Raw genomic sequence first — 11,938 nt, 5'->3', positions numbered from 1 at the left:
AGAGAGAGAGAGAGAGAGAGAGAGAGAGAGAGAGAGAGAGAGAGAAGTTTGAAGAACAAGTGGCCATGTCCCTGGTAGTACATCCTACATGGAGGGGGAAGTTAAAGTATAACATGACTGGAAAGGTACTAAGGATCCAAGTTGTGTTGGGCTTTACAAGCCAAACAGGATTTTATAGTTCATCCTAAAGGTAACGGGAAGCCACTGTAGTTTCTTTAAGGGTGGGGGTGAGGGGTTACATGGTCAGATTTATACTTTTTGGAAAAATACTTTGGCATTTGATTGAATGAATGGGTTAAAGTCAGGGCTGGGAGGAAACCTGAAGTAGGCACCTAACAGTAAGATGTGATGAGAGCCTGAATTAGAGTTGTGGCTCCCCCATTCTTTCAGTGGAAATTGACTATTGGAGGAATTTAATGGGTATGGAGTTTAGTAACTGAATGCTGAATCTATTCTCACCCAACCACACATGTGGGTGGGACTTGGTGGGATTGCAAAACCTCCTTAAATCAGATCCACTAATTCAGAATTTTTGGTCAATGTGATAGGAGCTCAGGCTAGTGTTTCTCTTGTCAATGCATTAGAAAAAAGGGTACATTAAGTAAAGTAGCAAGGTAAACGTGATCTAAGGGGAAATGTTTAACCTGATTTAGATTCTAGTTCTCAGACCCAGGGGGAGGGCTTCCGGGCCCTGGGCCCCAGTGTTAGTTCATCTTTGTACCTCCGCCTGGGGCCCTACAGGGGCCCCTTAGGGGCTCTGTCTGTTTAGCAGGTGCTTAACTAACTTTGTATTCTGAAGGCCAAACCTTTCATCTATTTGTAGAAAACAATGTGCTAATTCTAACCAATCCTTATCTAATCAGTCTTCTCTCCCTTACCCTCCCCTCCCCTCCCCTTCCATTCCCCTTTTGGTATCCCTACCCCTCCTGTCTGCCCCTGTATAGGTCTTTAGTGCCCCTCCCTCCCTCTTTTACTGGGTTGAGTTGTTTCTTCCCTGTAGAGCTTAAGTTTTTTGAGGGCAGGGACTTTAGTTTGCTTGTGTGTCTGTGTGTGTGCTAATCTGTACACACATGCTAATCTGAACACACATACATCTCTTCTATAGGAGTGTAAACTCCTTGAGATTACTGATGTCCATTTTTGCCACCCTGTCTAGCTTAATGCAGGTCTTTAATAATTGCTTATTGAATTGAATGAGGCCTAGTCTATAGGAACACTATTTGCAATTTAGTCATTTGGTGGATTTTTTATATATCTATTGATATACAAGGTATCCCAAAAGTCTTGGTGTAGCTTTAAACTTTACACAAGCGTTAAGTTGCACTAAAACTTTTGGGACACCGTGTAGAATTTTCTATATAAATTATAGGCAGATATTTTAAAAATCAAGCCTTAATGAAAAAAATCAAAACAAGGTCACTTCTGTCTCACTTCCACCACAAAAAATCCTGCCAATTTTAAATGAGTAAGACTTTATTGTCCATGTATTTTGGTGAGAGAGGAAAGGAGGAGAGAGGGAGGGAGGGAGAGGCAAAGAGATATTTTAGAATACAGTGTATGCCAAGAGTTTTAGTGAAGGCTTAAACTATTACAGGGAAATTGGTGGTGTAGTGGGCAGCTAGGTGGATAGCACCTGGCCCAGAATCAGGAAAACCTGAGTTCAAATCCTGCCTCAGACATTACTAACTGTGTGACCCTAGGAAAGTGCTTAACCCCGTTTGCCTCAGTTTTCTCATCTGTAGAATGAACTGGAGGAGGAAGTGGCAAACCACTACAGAATCTTTATGACGAAAACCCCAAATGGAGTTGTGAAGAATCCATCACAACTGAACAATAACAGTAGCAATCTATTAAAGCTTAAGACTGCACTAGGAATTTTGGGATATTTTGTATAAGAGATGGCAATCAGCAAGCATTTATTCAGTATCACCTATGTGCTACCCACTGTGTTAGACATGATACTAAGACAAAAATTAAGTAGCCTGTGGTCTAAAGCAGCCAAGTATGTGCACAATTAATGCAAAGTAAACTCTTCTTGGGGGAGGGGAAAGCACTGATGGTTGGGGGAATCGGTTAAGTAGCACTTGAGTAGGCTTTGTAAAAGGTGGTGGTAGGGGAGAGTTTGTCCATAGCCAGTTTGGAGACAAATGGACTTTTCAGGCCACAAGCCAAGGCCAGTGTCTCACAGCCTCGGGGCATCTCCAGTCATCTTGATCCATATCTTGCCACTGGACCCAGATGGCTCCAGAGGAGAAAGTGAGGCTGTTGACTTTTCACAACCTTCAACTTAAATCCATTTCACTTTCAAGTCACAACCTCACCTTCCCAGAGAAGGACAAACAGCAACAATTTGTTAAATACTGTGATGTATCTGAGTGCCATTGTGCTAAATTAAGGCTATGAATACAAATACTCGCCAAAAAGGAAGATAGTCCCCACCTTCTAAGAGTTTACGTTCTAATGGGGAAAAGACAACACATAAAGGAGATGCTGAGAAACAAGGTTGGAGAGGGGGAAGATTAGGAGGTACCTGTGCTTGGTGATTAAGTCTACAGAAGACTGCCCCACCCCCAAACCACTTCACTTCTCCGCCTTTGTTTCCTCATCTGTAAAATGAGTGTAATAATAGGGCTGTTGTGAACATCAAATGAGATAATGTGGGTAAAGTTCTTTGTTAACTTTAGCATGCTATGTAAATGTTAGTGATTGTTATTAGAGAAATGATTCTTGTTTAAGTAATAATAATAGCTAACATTTACATAGTACTTTAAGAACTAGAATTGCATTTTTCAACACTCCCCAGTGTTGATCAGAAGAAGATGAAGTTATACTTATTAACTGCTTTACAGGGGTTGGGGGGCAGGGCAGAGAGAGTGAGTTGTTGGGTAGAGGTTCAGACTATAATTTCATAGGTGAAAACTTCCTCAGCAAACAAAATCAGCAGCTCATCTGCAACTTTTAGGCTGAGAGAGTTGACTGGGGGCCCTGAGTGGTCACATAGGTTAGTCTGGGTCAGAAACAGGACTAGGGACTTGAATTAGGGACTTCCTGATTCCAGGGTAGTCTTTGTCAATGATGCCATCCTGCCTCTCATACCTCATTTTTAATCCCACCCAAATGTCTGCAAAGTAAAATGTTAAATCATTGTAAGGAAAAACATTATGTTTGTAATGATCCCCTTGGTATGTTAGAATGATAACAGTATGCACAGATTCTTGGTTCTCCAACATTTTGTTGTTGTTCAGTCATTTTACAGTTGAGTCTGACTCTTTGTGACCTCATTTGGAGTTTTCCTGGCAAAGATGCTGGAGTGGTTTGCCATTTCCTTCTCCATATCATTTTACAGATGAGGCATCTGAGGCAAACAGTGCAGTGACTTGCCCAAGGTCACACAACTACTAAGTGTCTGAGACTGATTTTGAACCCTGGTGACTCCAGGCCACAGGGCTCTATCCACTGTACTATCTTGCCACTCCATTTCCAAGGTTTTAGCGAGTCTTAAAAAACAATCCAGTCTTATAAAATAGCTACTTTCCCATTGTTATAGGTTTGCTGTGTGGAGACTTAAAACCTTCAATTTCCCCATTCACTACTCCTGTCCTCTGCTTATCTGGGTATTCAACCTTGAGTATTTGGCAGAAACTCTTCATGTGCCCCTGCTGCCCAATTCAGCAATTAATTTTCTTCTAAAATGCTTACATAGTGGTATGTACAGGCCTGAAGAAAAGGATTTCACTCCTGCTTTGTCTGCCGCTTTTTCATTACAGGCCAAGTATGTCTGTTTGACAATACTTCCTCTTATAGGTGGCCTCCAGACCTTTGGGAATAAAGACTCACATCCTCATTAGCAACTTTATTCTGAGACATGAGGGTTTGTTATTGGTTTAAGTGCAAAACCTTTTTGTGTCTACACACAATTATTTTCCAAGGTTATTTTTATAGAGACTATAAATCCCTGCTTCAGGAACTGTTTATTTCCTTATCTCTCAGGGATAATTAGATACTCTTTCAAAGAAGGGGGATTCTATAAGCAAGGTTTTTTTGTATTTTGTTTTGTTTTGTTCTTGTATGGTTAGTCTGCAGTGAAGAACAGGACAACCCAAACTCAAATAAAGGTAGTTTAATTTAGTTTAAGCCAGCTCTCCAAACTTTGTGATTTTGGATTTTTCTTCGTTTTGTGACTCCTTCCTCTCTCCTGAAGATTGAAAGATTTTTATTTTAGAAGATAACATGGCAGAATTGGCAGAGAGGATGTGCCTTACAGCCAGGTTACTTGAGTCCAAGCTCTTCCTGTCAAATGCCAACTGTGTGACCCTAGTCAAATCACTTTCGTTGGCAGTCCCAGTGTCCTCAGGCAGCTCTCTTAGGTTATAGTACAGTTATCCTTTCCACATCCAGAATTTCCCCACCATGGTTTTGCTATATTGCCGGTCGGCACAAGAAATTAAACAGGAATTTTGGGGGAGTTTTGTGGAAGTCACAGGCAACATGCAGACAAACACAGAAAAAGTTCCAAAACTCAGAAATGTGTAATCCAAAATTTTACCGTAAGGTATTGTAAACACCCCATAAAATAAAAAATTCAGACTTCTTCTCTGGGTACAAAGGGAGAGCTCACAGATTTTTCAGATTGTGGGGCACTGAGTCCCTAGCCCACCCCCACCCACCCCACCACCCCCACAGTGTGGAAGAGATAACTGTAGTCATGAGAGAACTGCATGATCAATGAAGTAACTACTTGTTCCCTAAACCAATAAACTGAAATCATAGTTAACAGACTATTATTTTCCTCCTTTGTTTGATTATAACACTGATTAATTACAGTTATACAAATTTGCTCAGATATCTTCCTCCCTTCCCTTTCTGTTTTCTTTCCACACCATTGTCCTAGGATGTTTGTTGAGCTATGGAATGAGGTCTTGGGGCTCTTGGCAGTTACCTAAAGTCTGCAACAGCCATTTCAAAGAAACTATCAAGGAAGGATTCATAGGTCACTCTTGTAGGCACTGCAGAGGACTTCAGGACCCCAGGTTTCAGCCTTTCATTGTCCTCAGTGAACCCTGAATGAAAAATTGCAGCCTAATCTTGAGGATTAGCATAAATTCCTCTTGGAATCATGACCTCTAGAATATAGTTGGGAAATGCAAACTCTTGCAAGTAGAGGTTGTATCCCCACCATGTGATTGTAAGATCGTTGGATTGAGAGTCAGAAAATTGGGGTTTGAGTCCCATCTTTGCCCCTTATTAACAGTGTGACCTTGGGCAAGTCTGATTGATTCTCAGTTTCATCAACTGTAAAAATGAAGATAATACTTAGACTTTCCACTTCACTAGGTTGCTAGGCTCAAATGTGAGAACAGACAGGAAAACACTTGGTGTCTGTAAAACATTATTATACATTGTTATGCAAAGGGTCTAGGGAATAGCCAGTGGTGGGTTTTGGTGGGGTGGATGGGAAGGGAACAATGTGAAATCATACCAGAAGATTATCTAGAGATTTAAGCACAAACAAAGGAGTTTTTTTTTTTCATCTTAGAGACAGTTTGGAGCTATTGAAACTTCTTCAACTGGGGTGACTTGTTACTTAGAATATCAATTTGGCAGCTTTGTCAAGGAGGCATCAGTGAGGAGAAAGATTAGTGGCAGAGAGACCAGTTAGGAGGAGTCTGTTAGGAGTCTGCTTGAGTGGGAAAAGGGGATAGATCTAAGAAATGTTGTGGAGGAAGTCTTCATAGGCCGTGGTACCTGATTTAAAAATTGGGAATGATATGAGGGGCTAGGTGGCACCCCTACTAGGTGACTAGTAGAGTACTGGCCCTGGAGTCAAGAGGACCTGAGTTCAAATCCAGACTCAGACACTTAACACACAAACTAGCCATGTGACCTTGGGCAAGTCACTTAACCCCAATTGCCCTCCAAAAAGCAAAAAAAAAAAAAATTGGGAATGAGAGAGAGCACAGAGTTGAAGATAATTTGATGATGCTGTCAAAGGAAATAGGGAAGTTAGGAAGAATATATATATGCTTTGTATATCTGGCATCCAGGTGGTACAGGATAGAGGTGGGAATGGGGTGGGGGTACCCAGAATTAAGAAGACTTCAGTTCAAATGTGGCCTTAGACACTTACTAGATGTGTGACCCTGGGCAAGTCACTTAACCTCTGTCTGCCTCAGTTTCAGTGTCATCATCTGACCTACCAGGATTGCTGTGAGAATCAAATGACATAATATTTGTAAAGCACTTAGCAGAGTGCCTGGCACATATAAGATGTTTAATAAATTCGTGTTTCCTTGCTTCCTTTACCCTTTTTTAAAGAGCTAGGTGGTACAGTCAGTAGGGCACTGAACTCAGCAGACCTGAATTCAAATCTAGCCTTAGTTAATAGCTGTGTGACCCTAGACAAACCACTTAACCCTTGTTTGCCTCAGTTTCCTCATCTATAAAATGGCATCTCCCCCTCCCCCATTCTAGCATTGTCTTGAGGATCAGATAAGATAAGAATCATGTTGTTGAGTTGTTTCAGTGGCCTCTGACTCTTGATGACCCCATTTGGGATTTTCTTGGCAGAGATACTAGAGTGGTTTGCCATTTCCTCCTCCAACTCATTTATAGATGAGGAAACTGAGGCCAATAGGGTTAAAGTGACTTGCCCACGGTCACACAGGTAGTAAGTGTCTGAGGCCAGATTTGAACCAGGAAGATGAATTTTGCTGACCCTAGGCTGACTATGCCACCTAGCTGTTCCATGTGCTATCTACATGTTATCATCATTACTAATCTTATTATCAAACCAGGGAGTTAAGTTCCTTGGGCCTAAATTCTTCAATATAATTTGTGTTCGAGTCCATAAGAGTGCTTGCTTTGGAGGTGGAGGATGTGGGTCAGTTTCAGTAATGACTTTCTGCCTCTATAGAATGAGGAGGTTAGACCAATGAACTCTTACATTCCCTTCTAACTCTAATTCCTGTGATCCTCTTCTGACTTCACCTCCACTTAACATAAAAATGGAAAAACAGATAGAAGACCTTATGCTTAGATTTGTGTGCACATCTGTCTCTCATCTCTAGTTATTCCTACGTCTAAACATTTTTCTACCCAGCAACCTGATTTATAGTCCAAAAGTATAGGTTTTCTCATGTCATTTCCTTCCTCAGATGGCTGCAGGGGTTCCCTATTATATCAAAGATAAAATATAGAATTACCTGTGGGCATTTAAATTCCTTCAAAACTGATTTTATCCCACTTTTCTAGGCTGATGACACGTGACTCCCCCCAACACTCTATCCTCACTGTTCCTTATATATTATATCTGTCTCTTGCCTCCATGCCTTTGCATAGTTTATACTACAGGATTAAAAGGTTCTCCCTCCTAGACTCTTCCTCTTGGAACCTCCAGCTTTCTTCAAGGCTTAGTGCTGATACCTACTTCCTTTAAGTGACCTTTCCTGATTTTCCAGTTCTTAGTCTTCCGTCTTCCTCCTCCACCACCAGTCCTCAATCATGGGATCATAGGATCATAGAAGGACAGCTGGAAGTGGTCTCAGAGATTACTGATTCCATTCCCTCATTTTACAGATGAGGAAATGAAGGCACAAGCAGATATGTAAAGCTGTTTGCCCAAGATCATTCACACAGTAAGTAGCAGAGTAGTCCAGATTTGGAACCAAGACCTTCTGGCTCCAAAGTCCAACTTGTTGTATCGTGCTAGTAGAATGTAAGCTTCTTGACAAGAGGGGAATGCCTTATTTTTTCATTGCCTGGCACACAGTAGGAACCTAAATGCTTGCTGATTGATTGATTGATAGTCAAGGAGAGGGGTAAACAACCTAGGGCCTAGGGTACCAATTGTTATTGGCCCTCTATCAGTCCTCACTCTCCTCATTCTCTGTTCACCTTTTTTCTTTATTCTCTTTCTCCTTTCTTCTTTCTTGTTATACCTTTTCTTTTTCTGTCTTATTTTCCCTTAATTCAATCAACCATGCACAAAGGCTGCTGTGTTCAAGGCACTTCTGGGCAGTTTTGGAGACACAAAGAAAAAACAGGAAATGATCCATGGTCTCAAGGAGTGTACAGTCAGGCTCATTGGCATGGGCACAGGAAAAGTGAGACATGTAGAAATGAAGAGCTAAGTAGCCACAAATACCAAATGAGAGCAGTGGCCTACATCCAAAGCTGGGAGAGCTCTTTGGGCTGCCCCTCTGGTAGTTTAGGTCTGATATATGGAATGAAATGAAACAATTGTAGGTCATTCAATGACAAAAGGAGGTTTGGTTAGTTGGGGGTATGGAAAGGATAACAAGGTTACAGCCCTCAGCTCTGGTAGAATTGACCCAAAAAGTGGATAGGTCTGCCTGATGCCAAGTCTTCCACTCTAAGAACAGATCCAACTTCAGACATCTATGAGCTGTGCTGCCCTGGGCAATCATTTAACCTCTCTTGTCTTTGTTTCCTCATCTGTAAAATGGGGGTAATGATAGCACCCACCTCCCAGGGTTTTTGTGGGGATCAAATGATATAATACATGTAAAATTATTCATACAGTGCCTGATATATAGTAAGCACTATATAAATGTAAGCTATTGTTATCTTTATTACTTCCCAGGATTGTTGTGGAGATCAAATAAGATGATATTTGTAAAGTGATTTGCCAATCTTAAAGCACTATGTAAATGCTAACTGTTATTACTGCTATTGTGTGGCCTCCTTTCCTTCATTCCTGGGCAGGGTATAGTGACTGGGTGGGGGCAGGGTAATTGAGGTAGAGTGGGGGAGGTTGGGATATCCTGCCAAGTTTGTAGGGCTCAAACTTTGCATTTATGGATTCAGGTGACTGGGAATCACTTCAACATGCCCTGAGGTCACCAGGAAACTGTCAACCCTCTTAACCAATCAAATCTTAGGGAGTGCTTCCTTGCTTTTTGAGTTTTCCTGCTTTGGGGTAGGGAACACTAGTAGATACTAATCTTGTCATAGAAGGATTTTCCTGTTATGTGGTTTGGGGGCTGGACTGATTCTCTCCCACCAATGCCCTGCTTATAGCACCTACAGGTTGCTAATGACATTTGTGACCACAGAGGTTGTTGACCCTGGCCTCTGGGACTGCAGGCCATCTGCACACACAAAAGTGGAAAATGCATCCTCTGGCAATATTCTGTCTTCCCACAGCTCAAGGAAGTTTCTGGGCTACTCAGGAAAAGGGAAGTACCATTCAAAATAGGTAGTTTAATTGGGGGTAGGGCAGAAATCCAAAAATATGAATTGACAGTCACAATAAAAAAAAAAACCAAACTAATATATAATAAAGAGGAAAGCCAATGCTAAAGGCAAACCAAAGAACCTTTTCATAAAATTAAATGGAAACCCTGCTCTTTTGTTCCTTCCATTTATGATCATTGCTAGCTTTCCTTTTTAAGGTCCATTCAATTTTTCTGAGTTTTGCCTATTTCCTTACTTGAGTTGTATCTCATTAACAAGGCACACTTTTCATTACTTTAAAATCATTTGGATGTTCCCTTGGTGATTTAATTATTGGCAACTTTTTAATGTATTTGGAGATCAATTTTCAGCTGTTTCTGCCCTTGAAAAGAGGAATGAAGAATTAAGAGAATTAACTTCAATAATTCAAGTTTCCCTGACCTCAAAGGCAGCCCAGTTCTTATTACATAAAAATTTTAAATGAGTTGATCATTACATCTCATTGTGAAAGAAGTAAAGATGAGATTCTATTATTTCAGGAAACTGGGGGTAGGTTGAAAAATTTAGTCCATGTCATGTATACAAAAACTTAGAGGTGAAGTCAGGGACAAATTACCATTCTACACTTTTTTCAGATTGCGTTGCCTTGAGTTCTTCAGGCACATTTTTTTATGCTTAAAAACAGCTGTATAGTTCTCATTTAGCTTCAGAGATATCAATGCTTTTTGCTTATTTTTGACAGAAAATATACTGAATAACTCTCTTGATTGTTTGTGTGACTTTCCTTGGATGTGGATTTGTAACTTTATAATGTGAATCAAAAAGTATAAAATAATCCTGACATTTTCCTCATTAAGGGAAAGTATTATACTATTTGTGTTTTTTCTTTGCAGGGATCTGCATCCCCCAGACCCAGTGATGGAATATGTGAAGGTATGTGATGGCAGTCATAACCCAAATCATATGTGTGGCATGATTCACAGGGTTTCCATTTCCAGTGAGTGTCACTAACTAATGCTCTAGTCGGATGATGAAGAGGAAGCTGGTTCTGCCATTTGAATCTATTATAGCGATTTAAATCTATTATAGTAATGGGTCATGACCTCTCCTGGTCCGTATGTCACTTTGGGACTTTTCTTTTCTGGAGGGAAAGCTCAGGAGAATTGCCTGGGCTTTCTCCTATTCTGTTACATGGCTGTCTTTTTAGAGCTACTAAAGCTCTTATTTTGAGGTGGGGATGGGTGATGAATTTCTCCCTAGTAGGGTTGACATTTGTTGTGTGGGTACTGTCCCTATTATCAGAAAGATTATTTCCATCCTTTTTCTTTTTTGAGGTCTGCCATTATTAAAGCATGTCACCTCTTAGGATGTAGGTAACTCTAATTTACATAATCAAGCTGTTTGTAATTATATATATATATATATATTCCACTTATTTTTACCTACACACAGGTAGCTGCTGAAGTAAGCAGAATTAAAGGTATTTATTTCCCTTAGGATTGATGTCATTCCACTTTTTAATTACTTAAGGACAAGTTATTCCATTTGTGGATTATTTAGACCAGAGGTTCCCAACCTGGGGTCTATGGATGGATTTTAGGGAGGGGCTTTCTGAACTGATGGGGAAAAAATTACATATCATCTCCATTTACCTCTGGCTTACATTTAGCATTTCCTTCCATTACAAAGGAAGGCAGCAAACCACAGGAATATTAACAGTACTTGTGATTTTGTCACCAATAGAAATCACATTGATTTTTCTCTCGTGCTATTGTTATTGCCAGAAATATTGTCTGCACTTATTGCTACTTCAGAATTACTGTAGTTACTAAGACTTTCTTGTAGATTTCAGGTGATCACAGTGTGATCATCTACTGAACCTATTTCATTATGGTTGGTTTCCTTTGTGATTGTATGTAGTTTGTTTTGAGATCTAGACTCATTGTGTTTTCTTTTCATTGTTTTCCCATCCTCCCACCCAATTTCCCCCATCCCTTTGCCTCTATCAGCGAATAACTGGGGAAAGACTAGGAATTGTCTCCTTCCTTTAATGTGGACGATGGAAAAATTACTTGGTTTATTGGTTTTATCATGGATTTTATTTGTACTTGTCCTCCATGCATATCTTTGTGCCACTCCCCTTAGGTTGCATGGAGGCATGATTAAGTGGGAAGAGCATTATGTCTGGAGTCCGAGGATCTGGGTTTGAATGCTACCTACTTGTGCCATCTTGGGCAAATCATGTAATGTCTCTAGTCCTCAGTTTCCTCATTCTTAAAATAAGAGAAATCATACTAGGTGAATTCTTGTCACTTCTAGCTCTAAATCTGTGATTCTGTGATCATTTGGAATATCTTATAGCTAGCTAGCATTTATGTGGGCAGCTAGGTGGCACAATGGATAGAGTACCTGGCCTGGAATCAGGACATTTTGTTGTTGTTTAGACTTTTTTTAGTTGTGTGTGAATCTTCATGACTCCTTTTGGGGTTTTCTTGGTGGAGATACTGGAGTGGTTTGCCATTTCCTTCTCCAGCTCATTTTTATAGATGAAGAAACTAAGGCAAAGCAAAGGTTAAGTGACTTGCCCAAGGTCATGCAGTTAGTAAGTATCTGAGTCTGGAGCCGAATTCAGGAAGAGAAGACCTGAGTTAAGTCACTTAACCCTGTTTACCTCTGTTTCTTCATCTCTAAAATGAGCTAGAGAAGGAAATGCCTAGAAGCTCCAGTATCTCTACCAAGAAAA

At 40.5% G+C, this 11,938-nt stretch overlaps 1 protein-coding gene across 1 annotated transcript in view; it reads left to right on the top strand.

The window, feature by feature from the left end:
* BCAR3 (BCAR3 adaptor protein, NSP family member) overlaps nt 1-11,938 on the top strand; it is a 177,027-nt gene that overhangs the window by 34,549 nt on the left and 130,540 nt on the right. Inside the window, exon 3 of the mRNA XM_069070533.1 lies at nt 10,089-10,128. Within this exon, the coding sequence (XP_068926634.1) occupies nt 10,089-10,128 (40 nt within the window). The remainder of the gene's footprint in view (nt 1-10,088; nt 10,129-11,938) is intronic.

This window comes from Petaurus breviceps, unplaced genomic scaffold (genome assembly GCF_028583685.1).
Source record: "Petaurus breviceps papuanus isolate PSGF00001 unplaced genomic scaffold, PetGlider_PUasm1.0 90808, whole genome shotgun sequence".
In the NCBI taxonomy this organism is placed as follows: domain Eukaryota; kingdom Metazoa; phylum Chordata; class Mammalia; order Diprotodontia; family Petauridae; genus Petaurus; species Petaurus breviceps.
The sequence above is the reverse complement of the archived record's forward strand: the minus strand, read 5'-3'. Positions and strand labels throughout refer to the sequence as shown.